Source organism: Heloderma suspectum, chromosome 3, assembly GCF_057233095.1.
Source record: "Heloderma suspectum isolate Gila_16-S chromosome 3, 16-S_ref, whole genome shotgun sequence".
NCBI lineage: Eukaryota > Metazoa > Chordata > Lepidosauria > Squamata > Helodermatidae > Heloderma > Heloderma suspectum.
Window position 1 is genome coordinate 16,017,594 of NC_139460.1, and position 21,563 is coordinate 16,039,156.

Below are 21,563 nucleotides of genomic sequence, written 5' to 3' on the forward strand. Positions count from 1 at the left end.
TGGAGAAAGTCCAGTTTTCTGCAAAACTACAGGATATTGCTGTGAATAACAATTCACCCGTTATTTATTTTGGAAAAATGACATCTGGAAAATGGGAATGGCTCCAGTTAATTCCCATACCTTGAAATATCAGTAGACACAAGGGTATTTTGAGATTGTATTCTACTTTTAAAAGGGAGAGATGAGAACAAATAATATATAGAGGCACATGCCATAAAAACTGCCTTCCAACCAAGTGAAAGGTCTTCAGAGCTTAAAGCTATAGTTTGGAGGAACTTCACAGCAGAGATGGAAATCTTGTACTCAGGGGCTCCCTGACTGCAGATGCTGCTGCTGTTCTACTTCCATTTATAGGTGCACAAAGGCTCATAGCCTTAGCCATGAATAGCAAGAAAGGTTTTGCAGAATCGTTCCAAAATTAAAACATTGTGTGGTGTCCTAGATTTCTCAGGCTCTGGCTTTAGTGTAGTTAACACCATCATGGGTAATCTAATCCTGGGGAAGAGTCTTCCCCACCCACCTAATTCCAGGAAGATGTAGCCATCATGGTAGATTCATCCATCTGATATACCCTTCCTTGTCTCTCTCTTTCTCCCTCCTCACCCAGGGGGCTGCTGGGGGAAGGACATAACAGTCTTTATAGAGACAATTTTGAAGCAGTGTAAGTGGTGGCGGCCCTGTTTCTTTTGTGTTAAGCTGCTTGCAGGGATGAGCAGCCTGTGGCCCTAGAGCTGCATGTGGTCCTTGGTGTAATTTTATGCGGCCCTTGGTCTAATTTCAAATCCTCTGAAATCAGTTCAGAGTAGGGATGTCAGAGAAATCTGCAGCAGATTCAGATGAGCTTGGATTTCTCTGAATCCGGAATGTGGATTCCACAGCGGACCAGCTTTTTCTTAGTTGTGTGGATTCTGCAGACATGTGGGCTGATTTTGTACCAGGGTGGGGGGCAGGGGGAGTTTTGCAAATTCACACTTGTGCAAGTGGAACAAAATTCTCGCACGTCCCTAAAAAAAACTGATTCCGTCAATCTGTGCATGCCTAGTTCAGAGCTCTGGCAAGAGTAATCTGCCCTTTCCCTAGCAGTCCACTGGCTGGGAAGGTGGGGGAGAGAGAGAGAGAGAGAGAAAGAGAGAGAGAGAGAAGGAAGGGGATGTCAGAAAAGAGTTCGATAAAGAGAAAAGGAGGTGGCCACTTTGGCAGTCCCCAGGGCCAGCATGCAGCTGCTGACATATTATCCTAGAGGAAATGCAGTCCTCTACAGAAAAAAGGTTCCCCACTCCTGCTTAATTCAGTACAACTTTCAGTAAACATGCACAGGAGCAGGGAGTTAGAACCATTTCTTCAGGCTCTGCTGAACCATTCACCTATCTGCCTTGATCTTCTCCCTGTTGGTCTTATGTAGATTGTTGTAAGCCCACCTAGGTACTTTGTGCCACTTCTGTGTCCCATACTGCATGTAGTAATGTTGCAAACAGCTACAAATGCTGGTATTATGAGCCACATCTGGAAAGAACATTTCAGTTTTGCAGCATAGAACTAGAGTGGTAGGCTTGCCAGTGCAACCAAGAGTCTTGTGGGCACCTTAAAGTCTAAAAGCATGATCCTATGCATGTTTATTCAGATGTAGGTCCTACTGTATCTAAGGGGACATAATCCTTAGTGTGTCCTGAATGGCAGCCTAATGTAGGGGTGGAGAATCTGACAAGATGGCCCCTTTGGCTCTGAGCAAGCCCGTTGGGGCTGCATACCAGCAGTGGATGGGGCCACAGCTCGCTGCTGGCACATGGCCCCCTACATCATAGGTGGGGAACCTTAGGCCCAGGGGCCAAATCAGGCCCTCCGGGGTCCCACCCCAGCCTTCTGGGGTTCCCCAGATGGCCATTCCCCCTTTCCCCTGACCAGAGATCGCTGTGTGGTTTTCTGGCTTTTGCCCTGTTTTTTTCCCCCATTATAAAATATTGAAATGCCTTTCCTAAAGCTTAGTTCAGGGGTCCCCATCCTTTTTGGACCCATGGGCACATTTGGGAATGTGAGAAACTGCTGTGGGCACCACCACAAAATGGCTCCCACAGAAAACGTGGGGGTCTGGCTAGCCAAAAGTGAGCTAAAGAGGTGGTGGTGTGGCGAGAGAAAGTAGTGAAGCTAGCGGCTGGGAGGGAGGGAGACATAGCAAAGTAAAGAGCAGTGGAGGTTGGTGGCTCTGATTTCGGTGGGGCTGTGAATCCATTCTGGGTTTCAGTCAGAACCAGCCAGAGCCCTATCCCCCAAATGGGTTCAGCACCTTGGATAGCTCCTTTAAAGTTCTGGCTAGTTCTGACTGAAACCCAGAATGAATTCACATCCGCCCCCCACCCCAAATTGGAGCCACCAGTCTCCACTGGCAAGGAGGTGGGGAGAGAAATAATGAGGCAAGAGGCTGGGAGGCAGGGAGAAACAGAAAGGCAGAGGGGAGAGAAAGAGCGAGGCTAGAGGCTAGAAAGGGAGAGAAAGAAGAATAGTCTAACATTTTCCAAGGTTTTTCTTAAAAACATTTTTTTTGAAGGGGGTAGGAGTTGAGAGCTTTGTGGGCACCGTTGGAGGTCCCCACGGGAACCATGGCTGAAAGAGGTTCCCCAGGCTTGCCTACGTGATTGCCTGGACACATGTAGACACCCACTAGCATTCATACACACCCCCCCCATTCATTAATGGAATTTAATGGAATCTTGTGCTGTGTTAACAGAAGCATAGTGTTCAGATCACGGGAAGTAATTGTTCTGCTTTATTCTGTGTCAGGCTGCATTTGAAGTACTGTGTCCAGTTCTGGGCACCCCATTTTAAGAAGGACATTGACAAGTTGGAGTGTGTCCAGAGAACAACATCCAGGATGGTGAGGGGTCTGGAAACAAAGTCCTGTGAGGAATGGTTGAAAGAGGTGGGGATGTTTAGCCTGAGAGAAGATTAAGGGCAGACATGATAGAGATCTTCAAATATCTGAAAGGCTGCCATGCAGACGATGGAGCTGACTTGTTCTCTGTTGATCCAAAGGACAGGACTAGAACCAATAGGTAGATAAATTTTATTACGAGCACTGATCAGACTATCCATGTATATCAACAATACGTACACACAACGTGCATAATAATACAGAAATTCAACCTCACCCCCCTAACATGAACCCAGCATATCAGCCTGGTGGAATAGTACTATTTTACTAGCAGTTGCATAAATCCTGGCCACCTTATCTGTAATCCGAGAGTCCTGATCAGATACTTACCTGGCAGGGGAGACACCATGATCATGAACCAATGGGTGGAAAGAGATTTCAGCTAAATATTAGGAGAAATTTCCTAACAGTGAGAGCTGTTCAGCAGTACAACAGGCTGCCTTGGAAGGTGATGGGTTCTCCTTCGCTGGAGGTATCTAAGCAGAGGCTGGATGGCCACTTGACAGGGATACTGTAGCTGCAGTGCAGAGCCTGCGCGGAGCTGGCAGAACCTGCCTGGAGCAGGGGGTTGGACTAGATGATCTCTGAGGTTCCTTCCAACTCTATGATTCTAATGAGGCCTGATGGATTTATTGTAGATTAGAACCCACTTCATGAGATTTTTTCAGTATATATATATATATATATATATATATACTGAAGATATTGTATTTGTTAAATACTGTTATTCTGATATTGTGATGGTTGATTTTGCTATGCATTGTTTCCCATTGCTACTCTAATCTGCACTGAGCATAAATTTTATGGCAAGGCGGAATACAAATAAACCTAATGGTGATGTATTAATCTCACTTGGTAGATGTGTAACAAGATCTGCCATCTGAGCATAATGCTTCACGCATTATACCAGCCTGCCCAGCCCTGGTCCCTCCAGATATTTTGTTAGGAATACTGGCAGCTGTAGTCCCAAACATCTGGAAGGCCCTGGGTTGGGGAGGGCTAATTTAGGCTTACACACTGCCAGATCCAGGTTTTTGAGGGCCTGTGGACAAGACACCCCCAATGTCCCTGCTTCCTCAGTAAGTCTGTCTTCTCACCACCACCGTCACCAGCCGCAGTTGCACCTCCTCCTCTTCCTCATCATTGCTACTGCTTGCTTGCCAAGCAGAGAGTCAGTGAGCAAACAGAGAATGGCATCTCCTCCTCCTTCTCACCACCTCTGTTGTCTGAGCCAAAGCAAGAGGCAGCAGAACAATCAGACTGCAATGGAGGAGGATCAACTCCAGGGAGCTCTTGTCAATGAGCTCCTGTTGGGGCGTGGGCCCTCAGCAGGTGCCCGACCATGCCTACACTTGATGCCAGCTCTGTTCAAAGCATGCAACCGCTGTGCAAACCAATGCAGTACCTGCCGCTTGTGAAAGCTAATTGCTTACTGTCCTCGTTTACTGGGCAGGCACATTTAAGGGCAGTAAGTAACTATTAAACTCCTCCGTGTGCCTGACAGGCAGAGGCCAGGACAAAACATTCAAGGCAACAGACCACAGTAAGCTGAGTGCCCTGCCAAGTCTAGTGGAGGCTGGTGGCTCCGATTTTGGCGGGGCTGTCGATCTGTTCTGGGCTTCAGTCAGAATCAGCCAGAACTCTAAAGGATCTATCCAAGGTGCTGAATCTACTTTGGGGACAGAGTTTACTGGAAATCCAATCTCAGAGTCTGACTGGGATGTTTGTGCTAGCGATTAGGCAAGAGGAGGCAAGGCCGTCATAAACAGTACTAAGATAAATGTCCATAAATCTTTTGAACATTCAAGGTGCCGAACCTATTTTGGGGAGAGGGTTCAGCACCTTGGATAGCTCCTTCAGAGCTCTGGCTGGTTCTGACTGAAACCCAGAATGGATTCACCACCCCACCAGAATCGGAGCCACCGGCCAAGTCCATGTTTATAATCTGCACACGCGTTCTGAAGTCCGAATCAGCTCCCAGTGAGTAGCCACGGATGTAGCCAAAACACACTTGAATGGTTTACTTTCAGACCTTTACTTGACATATAACAAACTTACATCGCAAGGTAAGTTGGCTGAGCCCCATGGTCAGCATCACTTGCAAGAGGGAGGAGGATAGAAAAGCAAGGGAGGCGACAAGGAAAAGGCAGAACGGCCTCCCAGAGTTCCCCTCTCACCTCACTCAGGTCCGTATGAATCCTTCAAGTTCAGGTTAAGGGCACAATCCTATTCAGACAGAAAAAAGCCCTGCAACTCCCAGCATGCCCCAGCCAGCATGCTTGGCTGGGGCATGCTGGGAGTTGCAGGGCTTTTTCTCCATCTAAACTTGCATAGGACTGCACCCTGAGGGCACAATCCTGTGCATGTTTAGACAGAGAGAAGCCCTGAAAACTCCCAGCATGCCCCAGCCAGCACGTTTGGCTGGGGAGCAGTGGGAGTTGCAGGACTATTCTCTGTCTAAACATGCATAGGATTGCGCCCGAAGTGGGTCACGGCCCTGGTACCCCCCCCCCCCAACGCATTCCTCGGCATCTCGCTTGCCCCGTGCACGCTCCGCACAGGCTGACGCGGCTCGCCCGCCTCGCGTCCGCATTCCCGCCCGCGAGAGCTTCCTTGCAGCGGCAGCCCGGGCGGCCCACGGGCGGTTGGTGCGGGGAGGGCGCTCGCGCGGCAGCGGCAGCTGCTCGCGCCAGCTCCGCCTCCGCCTCCCCTCCCCTCCCCTCCCCTCCCCTCCTCCTGCCCCGTCCGTGGCCTCGGTGAGAACCGCCTCGGGATTGGCTGACGCGGCTCGCGCGAGCCGAAGCCGGCAAAAGGCGGCGCAGGAGACGGCCGCGCAGAAGAGCGGCGAGGCTGACCGCGAGTAACCTCGAGCCCCGCGCGACCTTTCTCGTGCGTCGGCCGTGACGCGGCGCGGGCCGCTTCCCTCCTCTCTTCCCCCCCCCCCGCTCCCTCCGCGTGAGAGCGGCTGGGCCAAGATGGCGGCGCTGAGCAAGTCCATCCCCCACAACTGCTACGAGGTCGGGCACACCTGGCACCCCCACTGCGGCCGGGCCTTCGTGCACATCACCCAGGGGGCGCTGAGCGAGTCCCTCCGCATCTACGGGACCCTTTACCTGGTGAGAGACCCTGCCGGCCTCGCCCCGCCTGCCCGCCCCGCAGGTGGGGCAGCGGAGAGGGCTGAAGGGGTGATACCTGGAGGAGCCGAGGGATGGATGTGAGAGGGCAGGGAAGGGTGCGAGGCAAGGATGCCGCTGGGGCAGGAGGGGAGAAGCGGATCCGCGGGCGAAAGGATGCTCTGGGGGTGGAAAGGATGATAGGCTCCCAGCTGGATCTGGAGGGCTGTGAGGGATTGTGGCTTACTCTCCAGGAGGAGGAAGGCGGGGATGCTGCCCATAGGAGAGGTAGGGGAGGAGGATGAGAAGTATGGAAGGGATTGGGATGCACCTATCTACAGCATTGTTTTTAAAATCCTACCTTTCTATAAAAATACACTCATGGTTGTATGGGTGTCTGTAAAGATCAGCCTTCCCCAGATGGATGTTTTTGACTATGTCCCATCATCCCTGGCTGTGCTGGCTGGGAATTGTAGCCCCAACACATCTGGAGGGCGTTAGGTTGGGGAAGGATGGTGTAGATGGGCTAGATGGACCAATGGCCGGACTCAGTATAAGGCAGCTTCCTGTGTTTATGTTTCTTTGATATATATCTGTGTACCGATATCTGCCTACTCTGTCTCCTTTTACCTATCTACACGCACAAACCCATACATATATATGTGCGTGCACAGAAAGGTCAGGGCAGCACACATCGGGTTTCCAGGTGGGCTCCCACCCAAGTGAGGTATGTGTTGTGTTTAGCTTTGGTAAGGGTGCTGCGTCAGATTCAGGCCATGTGTGCCCTGTTATGGCCAAGCATGATAGCAAAAGGCTGTGAGGGAAGAGATTATATAAGAGCTTGAGTTAGGGGTGAGCACTGGAGAATACCCTGGTTGTAGGAGGGCAGGGCAGGGTAGTGGGAGGTATAAAATGGCCAGTTTGTCCCAGCTACTACCCCAGATGTTCTGTATCTCTCATTGCCCGACTTTCATTCTCAGAGCAGTCAATATTCCTGCTGACCTTCCCTTCACTGTCTTGAGTCTTTCAATTCTTCAGCCGCTCCCCCCTCCCCACTAGGTACACCTTCTCCCTTTTCCTCATATCCTTTTGCTGTCTAAAATGGCTTTGTGTTCCTGCAGATACTCCAGCTGATAATGATAGCAAAAGGCTGTGCATTTTTACTTGTCACCCAGCTATTGAAAGGATGGGAGATGCAGAAGGGGGGAAAAGTGTCAAATGTCATTGTATAGCATCAGTGCAGGAAGCCAGGGCCATGTTGGCAATTTGGGCATTACAAAGTGTGTGTGTGTGTGTGTGTGTGTGTGTGAGTAAATTAATACATGTCTTTCAGGATTAGTGTACTTACAGTACTCGTTTGATTAGGGTGTTACTTGCCTTGTACTCCTTAGCTGTCATTCTATGTTGTTGTTATATAAGCTCCAACTTCCATTAATCTTTGTTTTGTCTTAGCAGATGTTCAGAGTTCAGTTTCATATGAGACTTCAACTCATGCAACGAACACATGTGGCGTAATAGTTAAGCGTGTCAGTTGAGAAACATAGGGGACATAGGAAGCTACCTTATACCAGGCCAGACTACTAATCGATCTATCCCAGTATCATTTACTCTGACTAGCAGCAGCTCACCAGGGTTTCAGACAGAGGTCTTTTGTTTGCTACCTGGTCATTTTAGCTGGAGATGCCAGAAATGGACATTCTGCATGCAGAGCATAATTTGCTCTCCCTCTGAGTTTATGGCCCCTCCCCAATTCAAAATTGCTGTCCCCAATTCAAATCTTTAACAGAATCATAGAATGTTAGGGTTGGAAGGGGCCTACAAGACCATTGAGTAAGCCTGATTCCCAGGCAGTCTCCCATTCAAGTACTAACCAGGGCTGACCCTGCTTAGCTTCTGAGAGTGGAAGCCTCTGAACTTTGAGGGTTCCGATCATTCAGTGCAGGGTGGGAGGATTGGCAGATCTTTGAGGGGGAGAGAGGAAGGGGTTGGATTTCTGACTCCCTCTTCCGAGGTGGGAGTGCTGGCTCTGACCTCAGAGAGGGGAATCCCCAGTACTCTATGAGCCCTCAGACAATGTCTAGGGGCCTTAGAAATGATCCCTCCGCTTGTGGCCAGCGAGTTGTGTGTGTTGTATGTATGCTACTATTGTGCATATAGTAGAAGATCTAGGGTTCAGTCCCCAACATCTCGCTTTATCAAAGGATGAAAGGTGCGAAGGTGGGAAAAACATCTGCCTCAGGACTTGAAGACCTACTGCCATTCAGAATTACCAGTATGGGCCATTGGTCTAGATGGGTCATTTGGACTAAGTTTCGTAAGTTGTATTGTGTGTTCTTCTTGCAAGCTGAATTTTTAAATACCTTTTGTATGTAAAAAGTGCATGAAGGACCGCCTTCACCCATATCAGCCTGCCTACAGTTTAAGATCAGAAGGAGAGGCCCTTCTTATTTGCCCACCCATGAGAGCAGTTAGATGGCTAACCACATGTGAGGGGGCCTTTTTTGCAGTAGCCTTTGGAACAACTTCCCCTCAGGGGTCCGCCATGCTCCATCATTGCAGGATTTTAACAAGGCCTTGAAAATATATTATTTTACCATAGCCTTCTCTTGATATGACTGCTGTTGTTGCTGTTAATGCTGCTGTTGTTGTTGGTTTTATTGTTGGCTTTTATTGTTGGCCTTATTGCTATTTTACTGTGTTCATGTTTTTTTCGTTTTTAATATTTAAATGTTTTTATGTATTTTATTTCTGTAAGCCTCCTTGAGAGGGCTTCTGTGCTGAAAGGCGGCCAAGAAGTATTTATTATTTATTTATTTATTTATAAATAAATAAATAAATAAAAGTAGTCATTTTAGAGTCATTTTAATACATTCATATACATACCTTTTGTATATACAGGGTAGATTTGCTAACACTTTTGATGCTTTGCAAATATTTAATTTGATTGTAAAGCGCTGTTCTGGTTTGAAGTAATCCAAGCATGAAGGGAGCATATGTCAAGTACAGGATTACGTGCACTTAAGCCATTGCAACCAATAGGCTCAGGTTGTGATTCTGTGCACACTTGCCTGGTAGTAAGCCCCACTGAACTTGGTGGGGCATTTTTGAGTGAACATGGAGTCTTGGATTGTGACCAAATTTTGAAGAAAACCAGTTTATCGCTTCATCTTTGGAAGAATATGAAGAGCTAGAACAGGCCTGTGCAACATAAGGCCCAAAGGCTGATTGTAACCCCTTTCTTGACTCTGTGTGATTCTCTGGAGGAGTTCAAAATTACATACACATTTTAGTCCTTTTTTATTTCTTTGTGGGAACATTTAAGGCCAGATAATGTTTATCAAAAGTGGAGTCAGGGATAGAAAAATGCTTGCATCACTGTATCTGTATTACTCCTCCTCCTTCTTAGACTCGGAAGTGCATGGGACAATTGGCACCAGTCTTTCTGTTGCAGCCAGTCATGTTGCACAGCCAGCCTGCATCTGAGATTACGTTAGCGTGTGAATTACTGGGAGAAAAGGAGCAACATGGGGTGGAGATATTTCTGGACGGGGGAAGAGAGAGAGAGTAGTAGTGGTACAGGAGTACCTGTGGTGGTCCATAAAGAAAAGCGAATGCTCTGAGATCTATATAGAAAGAATACTTCTGAGAGACCTGTGAGTGAGGCAATAGAAAACAGAGAGGCAACAGAAGGAGTTCATAAGGTGTTCATACAGTGTTCCCCTTCTACTGCCCCCCCCCCCCCTCCAGCTCTCATGTACCTGGTAGCTCTTCCACTGAGCCCTCCTGTCTTGTGGTGGTGCTATTTAACACCAGATCAGTATGCAGTAAGATTTAATTGTGGATGAGAGGGCCGACTTGGCATGTATCACTGAGACTTGGGTGGATGAGCTGGGTGGGGTCAACCTGACTCTGCCCACCTGGGTTCTCGGTGCAGCACCAACATAGGTTGGAGGGTGGTGGTGGTGGGGAGTTGCCGTGGTTCATAGAACTTCCATCTCTCACCAGGAAACCATTCCACCTTGGAGCAGGCCTTGAGGGCCTGCACCTGGTGTTGGGCCATAGAGACAGATTGGGGATAATGCTGGTGTACTGTGCACCCTGCTGCCCAGGATCCTCCCCGACTGAGCTGGCAGAGGCAGTCGCAAGTGTGGTGTTGGGCGGTGGTTCTGGGTGACCTCAGCTTCCATGCTGAGGCTGTCTCTGGAGTTCAGCTCAGGACTTCATGGCCTCCATGACAACCATGGGGCTGTCTCAGTATGTCATCGGCCCAGCTCATGAAACAGAGCACACCCTTGATTTGGTTTTTGCTCCAAGTTGTGAGATGGGTCGTCTGAAGATTGGGGTGTGTGTGTGTGTCCAAGTAACCCCATTGTCATGGTCAGACCATTTCCTGGTGAGAATTGAACTTATGGCATTACTCTCCTCCCACAGGGCTGGGGGACCTATTCGGATGGTCTCCCTCAGGAGACTGGTGGAATTCAATGGATTTCTGAATGCTCTTGGGTATTTTCTAGTGGAGAGAGCTGGTAATCCAGCCGAGGCTCTAGCCTCACTGGAACAGTGAGATGCGGAGGGCCATCGACTTGATTGCACCTGAGTGCCCTCTGTGGCACTGTGGAGCCCATTCTGCTCCCTGGTATACTGGGGAGCTGCAGTCAGTTAAACAGGTTGGATGTTGGCTAGAGCACAAATGGCGCAAGACTCAAAGTGAAGATGACTGAGCACGCTCTAGAGCGCATAATCATGCCTACTGCATGGCAATGTGGGCAGCAAAGAGGATACCATGGTCAATGGTATCAAAAGCCAATGAGAGATCAATCAGAATGAACAGGGTTGCACTCCCTCTGTTTGCTGCCTCCATTGCGTCCTCAAGTAGCTGTCCACCGGAGCTCTTCTGGGTAGTCTGGGGGCTGTTAACACCTTCCCCAGTAAATGGGATTCTGACCCCGTCAAGGACCCGCTGTGACTTCTTTGCATCGCACTTTGAGGACAAAATTGCTTGTCTCTGTAGCAAACTTGACGCTGTTGTTAGTGCAGTACCAGTAGAGGTATCTGATGCCACCATCTGCCCAATTTTGTGGGATTGGTTCCAGTTGTCGCAGCCTGATAATGTGGACAAGCTGCTTGCAACAATGTGACAACCATATGCCCCCTCAATCCCTACCCCTCCTGGCTAATAAAAGCTAGCCAAGGGGGTATGGCTGGGTGGGTCCAGGGAGTGATAAATGCTCCTCTAAGAGAAGGGTGGTCCCTGCTGTCCTTAAGGAGGCAGTAGTGTGACCACTCCTGAAAAAGCCCACTCTGGACCCAATGGTGTTAGACAACTACTGCCCAGTCTCAAATACGCCTTTTTCTAGGGAAAATACTTGAGAGGGTCGTGGTGGACCAACTGCAGGCACTCTTGGAGGATACTGATTAGCTAGACCCATTCCGGTCTGGGTTTCGATCTGGTTATGGGACTGAATCAGCCTTGGTCACCCTGATGGATGACCTTTATCGAGAGAGGGACAGGGGAAGTGCAACCCTGTTCATTCTGCTTGATCTCTCATCAAATTTTGATACCATTGACCGTAGCATCCTCCTGGATCAACTCCGTGGGATAGGTATCGGAGGCACTGTGCCACAGTGGTTCTGCTCCTACTTACGGGGCTGATTTCAGAGAGTAACATTGGGTGACGTTTCCTCAGCCCTTTGGCAATTGAGCTGTGGGGTGCCGCAGGGCACCATCTTGTCCCCAATGTTGTTTAACATGGATAAGAAGCTGCTGGAAGTGGTCATTAGGGGATTTGGAACTAAATGCCATCAGTATGCTGATGACACGCAGCTTTATCTCCCCGTAACATCTGAATTGGGAGGGGCTGTGCAAGTCCTGAATCAGTGCCTAGACTTGGTAATGGGCTGGATGAGGGCCACTAAACTGAAGCTGAATCCTGGCAAGATGGGAGCCCTGTGGGTGAGTGGTTCCCAGGTCTGGGAGACAGGCTTATTGCCTGTTCTGGATGGGGTTGCACTCCCTCTGAAACCCACAAGCAGGACATGAGTGAAACAGCATCTCCTGCCCATGTTCCCCAGCAGCTGGAGTATATAGGCTGACTCTGAGACTGGAGGTAGCATATAGCCATCAGGACTAGTAGCCATTAATAGCCTTATCCACCACGAATTGTCCAATCCCTTTTTAAAGCCATCCAAATTGGTGGCCATCGCTACATCTTGTGGAAGTGAATACCATAGTTTAACTGTTCATTGTGTGAAGAAGTCTTTCCTTTTATCTGTCCTGAATCTTGCACCAATCAAATTTTTGGGATGATCACAGGTTCTAGTATTATGAGAGAGAAAACTGTCTCCCCATCCACTTTCTCCACACCACACATAATTTTGTACACCTCTGTAATGTCTCCTTTTACTTGCCTTTTTCCTAAGCTAAACAGTCCCAGATGTTTTAACCTTTCCTCATAGGGGAGTTGTTCCACCACCTTGATAATTTCAGTAGCCCTTTTCTGCACTCTTCCCAACTCTACAATATCCTTTTTTAGGTATGGTGACCAGAGCTATACACAGTATTTCAAGTGTGGTTGGACCACAGCTTTGTATAAAGGGAGTATGATATTGGCAGTTTTATTTCAGATTCTTTGCTTAACATGGAATTTGCCTTTTTTCACAGCAGGTGCACACTGGGTTGACATTTTCATCGAGTTGTTCACCACAACCCCAAAATCTCTTTCTTGGTCAGTCACTGCTAGCTCAGATTCCATCAGCGTATACTTGAAATTGGGATTTTTTGCCCCAATCTGCATCACTTTACACTTGCTTACATTGAACCAAATTTGCCATTTTGATGCCCATTCTCCCAGTTTGGAGAGATTCTTTTGGAGCTGTTTTGGACATGCCTACATGCCATAACAACTTATGCAGTCAATCTGACCAGCTTTATAAAACCTGTTTATGAAAGGAAGATGAATTAAAGACTAGTCCTATGATCCAATATGTGACAGGAAGTGTCAGGTTTTTGTTTTAACCTCGTCATCTTTTGAGCTCCAGCTGGCCACAATCTTAATTTTTCAGAGACATAAGATGGGTGTCAGGTGCAGCACAATTAGTTTAATTTTGAAGGCGGGTATATGATATGCAGCTGGCTTATTGAGAGTTTTTAAAAAAATCACGTGATTGGCATGTGTTGCAAGTAGAACTTCTTCTGGAAATCTTCATGTTAACTACACCCCAGTTATTAATGTTACACATTAGTAACTGGGATGTAGTAACAGGAAACAGGGTAGGAAGAAATGACAGTTACCACAATGAAGAATTGTAAGATGTGGCATCCCTTAAGGATCTATTTTCAAACTCGTGCTATTTAACTTGTTCATAAATGATCTGGAGTGAGCCAGAGGCAGTCAAGTTCATGGATGACCCCAAGTTATTCAGTATGGTGAAAATCAAGTTGGCTTGTGGAGAGCTCCAAAAGGATGACCTGTACCGCATGTAACGACAATTTGTGGGTTGTGAGAAGTGAGCGCGACACCTCCTGCCTGTGAGCTGTTTTCATTTAATTTCCACTTTTGTAAACAACCCAGGAATGCCCTGTTTCTGGGTTGTTGTGATGTGTGAACCAGGAACTCTCGGTTGTTAGGGAAAACAACCCCAGGTTTTAACTCATGGTTTGTTGTATTAAAACTCTGGGTTGTTTCCCCTCATCAACACAGAGTTCTGAGTTTGTACATCATGACAAACAACCAAGGAAAAGGGTTCTCCTGGGTTATTTACAAAAGTGGAAATGAAGTGAAAGTGGTGAGTGGGTGGTGTGTGGTGGCAGTGAAAAATGCAAATTCTCTCTCAGGAATTATTTGGGACTGAGAATAAGGCTAGTATCCCAAGGAGATGGAAAGCTTTTGCAAGAAATGTTCTCTGTTAGATCCAAACTTGGAACTGTGTTAAGTTAAGACACCAGGATATCAAACCCCTTCTGTCTAAAGCATTTGAGGCTTTTTTAGTTTTGAAAAAATACAACTATGAGGAAGGATGATAATTTAAATCAATAATTTAAAATAAAAAACAGGTTTTTAAACATTCATTGAATGTTTAAAATTTAGATCAGATTTTTTTTTTTAAACTAAAAATATTAAATTTCTTTGGTCTAGATTGGTGCATATTTTTCTAAACATTGTCACCAATACTAGTCTCTTCATTTGGTGTAGCTTGAACTTTGGCTCAAGCCATTATATTTCAGTTTTCATTATGTCTTGATTGCCATGTTACAGTAAGAAAAATAAAATGTACAGAAGAGCAAGGGGCCATCTTGGAAACTTCAGGGGAATGAACGTCAATGCTGAACTTGCATAATGTGGAAAGAATAACATTGTGGTGTGTCTCTTCCCCCTATCCCCCTCTTTAAGCTGTAAATTGTTATGGAGAGTCTTTAGTCTTCATAAATGTATTTGTAGTTTTTATGTCTGCTTTGAAGCATATAACCAGAACCCAAGCTAACTTTGAAGTTGCATTTGCTGTTTGAGCCTGTGCATGCTCTCTCTCTCAATATCTCTCTCTCTCTCTCTCTGTCTCTGTCTCTCTCTCTCTCTCTCTCTCTCTCTCTCTCTCTCACACACACACACACACACACACACACACAAGAGTCAATGCCTACAAATTAGAAGTCTACCTCCCTCCCTTTATATATGTGATCTGTTCAGAATGGGAGGATTGTGGTAGTTTGCTAATGATACTTATGAAGGGTGTTCACCTCATTCCTATGCATATTTTCTTAGAAGTAGAAGAAATTTCTTTTACCTACACCCGCAGAGTGTGCTCGACAACGCTAAATTTGGTTGCCAGTTTTACGTGTGAGCGGCAGCAGGGTTTGTGTGAACCGCCCAGAGAGCTTCGGCTATTGGGCGGTATAGAAATGAAATGAAATGAAATGAAATGAAGTAGGTCCTGTTGAATTCAATGAGGATTGCTTCCAAGCAGGTGTGTGTATGATTACAGTCTTAAAGATCGGAACATTTCGTTCCTCTTAATTCATTACTGTTATGTATTGTGAAATTGGGGCTGCGGTGGCTTAGTGGTTAAGATGCTGAACTGCAGACTGGAAGGTTGGCAGGTCAGCAGTTCGAGACCCGAGTGCTGCGTGACGGAGTGAGCTCCCGTTTTCAGTCCCAGCTTCTGCCAGCCTAGCAGTTTGAAAGCAAGAAATTGCAAGTAGATAAATAGGTACCGCCTCGGCGGGAAAGGTAACAGCGTTCCGTGCACCTCTGTGTTCAGTCATGCTGGCCACATGACCACGGAAGCGTCTTCGGACAGTGCTGACTCTTCGGCTTAGAAATGGGGATGTGCACCGCACCCTAGAGTCGGACACGACTGGTTGGGGACACCTTTACCTTTTTATTGTGAAATTATAGATACTTGCTAAGCTAATAACTAGTATTGGCTCCTTAGTGGGAATTTTTATATGAGGTAATTCCTAAGCTAATAACTAGTATTGGCTCCTTAGTGGGAATTTTAATATGAGTTTTGAAGCTGGATCACAAAGTACTGTCTGCAACCATTAAATACTATGTTCTATGCTAGCCTTCCCCAGCCTGGTGCCCTCCAGATCATCCCCAACCAACACACCTGGAGGGCACCAGATTGGGGAAGTCTTTTCTGTGCAGTAGCTAACCCTATAACTTGCATCTGAATGAAATGCAAGGTGGTAATGTTCCGTATAGGATCACAATTTTGGATAGCTTCAAGCAAGAAGTTTTACAAAAATCTCCATTTTATTAGCCTTTACAGTACTAAGGTCCATGAGTTGATTTGATTGTTGACTGTACATGCTCAAGAGTTTATTTTAATGCAAATCGTAGTCTCAATACACTGAGCCAGTGTGGTATGTCTTAGAGGGTACTGCTTTAAAGGATAAAATAGGGGAGAAGATTCCTGTGTATGCTGCCCTGACATCAGTGGAGGAAAAGCAGTTTAAAAATGTAATACATAAATAAACGAACTTAGACTGACATTTCTCTTGCAGATTGCCGCAATTCTCCGGAAGCGAAAACTTGATTATTATTTGCACAAACTGCTCCCTGAAATCTTGCAATCAACATCCTTCCTAACAGCGAATGGAAGTCTGTATATTGCATTTTTCTGCATTTTAAGGTTGGTTAGTTTGATTCTACATCTTTGTCAAAATTTGAGAATGGTGAAATGTCCTGTTTCAAAATTAATGTTGACTTTGAAATTTATTTCTCTGTTTAACTTTCTTTAAAAATACTTTTTTGGAACAAGATTCATGAATCTCTGCTAAAGAGCATCCCCACCCCTCATTGGTATTATTAGCCCCTACCCCATCCCTTGGGCTTGTTTTCTGAGCTTACCAGTCTAACATTAACATATTTTTCACTATTCTGGACATGGCAGGCAACTATGGTTTCCTATTTGCTAGCTAAAATGTGCTTGCTTTCCATCCTGTGGGATTGTCAAAGCAAGCCCATTTTTCTGTTCAGGAAATGTCTTTTAACTCTTTCATTTGCACAAATAAGCAGCTTACGACAACATACCTGGTAAACATTTTATTTTGTTCTCTAGGGCATTGTGAGCTTGAGAAGCTTTTTAAAACAATACTGTTTTGCTTCTCTTGTCATATTTTACCACTTTGTCTCTTAACATTTCGAATGAAGAACTTTCACTTGAGGGAAGTGGGAAGGGCAATAAGTGCAAGGTATAGTGATAATGCCCCTCCTTTCCCTTCCCTTTATGGACTAGGAGAGCTTATCTATACCCTAACTATGAAATTACCAAATTGTGTGCTGGGATTCATTAATATGTTGTGAAAAACCTGCTAGTATATGATATGAAAAAGAGGCTTATGTGAATTCAGACAACCCGTATCTCACTCGTAGAGGGTGATAACTTCTGAGATTACTTCTTGGTAATTCGTGTGTGTGTGTGTGTGTGGTTTCTTGGTAATTTGTTGTAAATTTGCCTCAGTTGTGATTGGACCACTCAGTTGCTTCCAGTACAAAGCTACACAAGAATAGCTTTCCTTCAGAGGAGGCTACCTGCTTCATGTCTGCATGAGTCCTTGTTTCAGGTTTTCCTCTTTTCAGTCAGGGGGTATGCTCAGAGCAATGGCATGCTGAAAGCCAGGGGATGGGCAGCTAATTCTTGCACAAACCTGAAAAGATCTACTAGAGCATGAAAGAGGGTATTAAAGCGGTTTCAATACAGGAAAAAAGTGTGCATCTACTTTCAGCAGTCAGGGCAGTGTTAAGGTGGAAGTTTCTTTCTCGGAAACAATTGTCACTCTTCCAGCTCAAAAAGTGAACCTAGGGAAAGTACTGGAAACCCAGTATTGGCGAGGAAGGAATAATTGGTGGGAAGCTTCTTTTAGTTCTTCCTAAGAACAGTATTGAAGTTGTATCACCTTAGAGAAACCTTATAAAGAAGTCCAGTCCTAGCCCGCAGATATTTTTACTAGCTTGCTTGTTTGCACATGCCTGTGTTAGTCATTTATGACCTGAAAGTGGGGAAACCCAGCTTTTGTAATGATTCTGAGCTTGGTTGGTTGTCTGGTGGCAACTCTTTTTTTGTCCCAGTCAGCCAGGCAAATGGCTATAAGCCTGAACTGGAGATTGCCACTCAAAATGCATATCAGCTGAGTGGTATAAACAACATACCTTAAAATCTTTATCCTAGGCACCAAGAACTTGATTAAATTGGCTGAAGTGGCTTGCACCCTAGAGGAAGGGAATATCACAGTTATGGGGCAGCCAACTTTAATAGCTTGTTGAATAATTCCAGAAAGGAAGGAGGAGGAGGTCTCAAAGGCATGCAGGGCTCAAATTATTGAGGTCTTCTAACATTTAAACCAGCATCTTTTAATTGTGCCCTTTTTATTGGTTGCTAATAATAATTTTTGGCATAGGCTAGATCAACCTACAGTTCTTCCTTTAGAAGTTTGTCCCGTGCTAACAAATGTATCTTGTCACTATGAACATGTACAATAATGCTTTGTATGAAAGTAAGCCTTTGAAATATAATGGCTGTAAAACTGATGTTCCTCCTGGGGTGTTATAACTATTAATTTTATGAGGTTCTTTGATGTACTTGTTAAGAAGAATCTTGAGATGGCAATAGAGTGCTTTTAGCCTGATGCAGCCTTCGTATCTGTCGCCCCTCCCTCCCTCACACAGAGAGAAAGAAAGAGTGAGTGAGTTCAGGTTGGATCTAGATTTGCTCTTCTCTGCATGGAAGGGCTCCTTCCATTTGTGGAAGCAACTGAGATCTAGTGGAGGCTCCTGCTGGAGGAAGAGAGTGGAAGCAGTTTTTTCCTGATTAGCCTCACGCACTGTCCCCCAACTGTCCAGAGCAAACTTTTGACAATGTGGGATGGGTAGGGGTGGGGGTGGCAGGCTGCAGAGGGAAGGAGAAATCGACAAAAATTGCCTCCCTCCCATTCCTCTGATGGAAACGTCCAGTGAGTGGAACTCTATATATGAATGAATCTGCTCTTCAGTTAGGTGCAACATATGAACCTTAATAATCTTTGTTTTTGCTTTGGTATGCAGCTCAACAAATTCTACACATTTAATTTTTTCAGGAGGATCCTTGGAAAATTCTATTTTTGGTCTCCTGGTTTTGGTGCTGCTTTACCAGCTTCTTATGTGGCTATTCTTATTGAAAGGAAGAGCAGGTATGTGTCCATATATTCTTCACCTGCTTCCATTGCTTTGCTGTAGGTGGGAGTCATTCAAGTTGCAGGATGCAGGAAAATAAATTAATAAATATGTAGCTATGTTAAGAATCTCCAGTGAGTAAAAATATACATGGTTACTTGGTTTAGGGTTATACATATGAGCAGCCAGTGGCTGTTGAGGTCTTTGAAAATGATGGGGCCTTAGAAGGTGCTTCCAGAGGATGGGTATTCTGTATTGCATAGGGTCCAGTATTCCCCATTACTCCTAGTTTTCATCCTTTAAGCAATGACAAACAAAGGAATGGTTACCAGCCCCCTGCTGTGTTTACACTGCGCCTGCTTCCAACTCATGATGCTCTTGCCACTTAATCTCCCCATGTCTGTCTGTCTCAGATTTGTATCCCTGCTCAGCAAAAGACAAAAGGAGAGAGAAGTGCTTGCAGCCCTCATAGTAGTATCCACCAGGCATCACTGTGAAGGTTGGATACATGGCTTTGTATGCATGTCCAGAAGTTGGAGACAGACAGCTGTGTATGCAGCCTTTATTGAGCTGTCCTATTCATCCATCCATTCCATTCCATTCCATTTCTATACCATCCAATAGCCTAAGCTCTCTAAAAGTGGTAAAGGTGCTGTATGTGTGGCTTCCTTGCCTTCTAAGTAAGGGCTACCGGCTCTAAGAAAATTAGAGAATAAAAGTCATGTCACTTTCAGAATGAATCATGTGCACAGCTTTCATACTGCCACTCTAACAAAGAGCAATACTGTGGAGGCACTTTATGTCTGCTATTCCTGCTGCTGCTGATCATAGCAGCAGTGGGGCAATGTTCAGTTGTCTGGGGCAGTTGTTACTTGGTGTAGGTGGCAAAGCAAATGCTAAGTTAAAAGGTCGTCCTAATGCTCTTCATCATCTCGTCTTCCCCTGTATCCTTGCTTTTTCACCTCCTTGCCAGATACTCACAACTTCGTAAGACTCCCCAAAATTCTTAGAATAATACATTGTAATCTCTGTGTAATATGAGTTCTGCTTATGCAGAATCTGTACTGAGTGGCACAGAGGTGCTCATCTGGGAGATTCAGGAAAGATAAAAGGAAACACTTCTTTATACAGCACGTAGTTAAAACTATGGAATACGCTACCATAAGATGTGGTGATGGCTAACAACGTAGATGGCTTTAAAAAGTGGGGGATTAGACAAATTCATGGAGGACAAGGCTATCAATGGCTACTAGTCAGGATGGCTATATGGTACCTCCAGGATACTGGTCACTGGGAAACAACAGTAGGCTATTGCTTTTACGTCCTGCTTTTGGGTTTCCCAAGAGGCATCTGCTTCACCACTGTGGAATAGAATTTATTCAGATGGCCATGTTCACTGAGTGGGAAGGGATGGATCAGCACTTTGCCTTGGGCAATCAAAATTTTCTCTCTCACACACACACTGACTCTTGCTGTTATTTTTATACTCTGGGAGGGGATGTTTAATGGAGGATCTTCTTTGAGAACCATGGATTTATAAAAATCCTCAAGCGTATTTCAGTGGCCCATTTTGCCTCCATAATTTGATACATCATGCAGCTTGCTCATACATTTCACTGGTCCAGAGATCATGACAGTACCCTTCATCTCTGTATCCTGTTGCACCATTTGACATCTGGGCATATCTAAGGCCCTCGCCTGTGCTTCTCCAGTCACCTGCTTCTCCTGAGGCTCTTAAAGATGTCCTCAGGAATGAAGCCCATCCTTTCCCCTCCTGCTGTGCTCATGTTGTTCCCATCCATAGTTGCTCTTTACAACTGAAGGAGTCACTAGAGAGGGCGAAAAGGATTAGTGAGAACAGGTGCAGTATTCATGAACTGCTGCTATGGTCCTTGAAAGGAAATAGGCCTGGCAAGAAGCTGGCATATAGAGATTGCCAAGAATTAAAGAAGGAAAATGGGAAGACTACCTCCCCCCCCCACACCCCTGCCCGGGGTGCTATTTGTTCTTGCTCTATCAGTCTGTGCTGTTGACCTCTCCAAAAATGTACAAGGATGGAGATGCTTCAAAACTTGCTGCAAGAATAAACTGTAGGAGATCTCTCCCTCCCCCTGCCCACCCATGGTCACCTCAGGGTGAAGGGAATCCTCCCTTCTCCTCCAAAGCAACTGCAGGGAGTTGTGTCTGTGCTCAGTTCTTTCTCTCTCTAGAGAAAGGCTGTTTTGAAGGGGAGCACAGGGTCAATTTCCACCACAAAGGGTGGAATTTGGGAAGGAGGACTTGTAGTTCCTTGTGTTGACTTGAGGAAGTGAGCTGTGTTCTATTGCTTAAGCCAATGCAATTAAATCCTTTTAATTAAACTAGCTCTGGGCTAGTACCGCAGGTGATATTCCTGCAAGAGTAAGTCTTCTCTCTCCTCTGCCCTCCCCTCCCTATTTGGATTCCCAATATGTCTATATGCACAAGATCTATTTTACTTTTTCATATAAGAGATACACTGTATTTCCTAATATCTTGGAATATGCAAACCATAGTTGTATGGTAATTGACTATGCCTACACTGCAGTTTTAACAGTTCTGGAATCAAACCTAACTCTGCAGAAGCTAAACAGGTTTAGCTTTGATCAGTGCCTAGGTGGGAGGACACCTGGGAACCCTATGTGGCATTTTGAATTCCATAAAAGAAAGGCAGGATATCACTGAAATAAATAATGGTCATTCCCTCTCTCCAAGCAGTCTTGGGAACTGAAGTTCTGTTACGGATCTCAAACAGAAGATTCTTAGTATCCTCACCAAGATACAATTTCCAGGTTTGTTTGGGGGTGGGGGTAAGGTGGAAACCATGACAGTAGAACTGGCTCAAGTGTCTTAGAT

General features: G+C 45.8%; 1 protein-coding gene across 5 annotated transcripts in view; it reads left to right on the forward strand.

The window, feature by feature from the left end:
- Positions 1-5,879: 5,879 nt before the first annotated feature.
- The window catches only part of TMEM135 (transmembrane protein 135), a 269,244-nt gene continuing 253,560 nt past the window's right edge, over positions 5,880-21,563 (forward strand). For 3 of the 5 annotated variants that reach the window (XM_084842555.1, XM_084842550.1, XM_084842551.1), the window contains exons 1-3: positions 5,880-6,042; positions 16,043-16,170; positions 18,614-18,706. In XM_084842555.1, the coding sequence (XP_084698681.1) occupies positions 18,676-18,706 (31 nt within the window). In that variant the 5' untranslated portion in view covers positions 5,880-6,042; positions 16,043-16,170; positions 18,614-18,675. The remainder of the gene's footprint in view (positions 6,043-16,042; positions 16,171-18,613; positions 18,707-21,563) is intronic. The other 2 variants (XM_084842552.1, XM_084842553.1) reach the window with 1 other exon arrangement.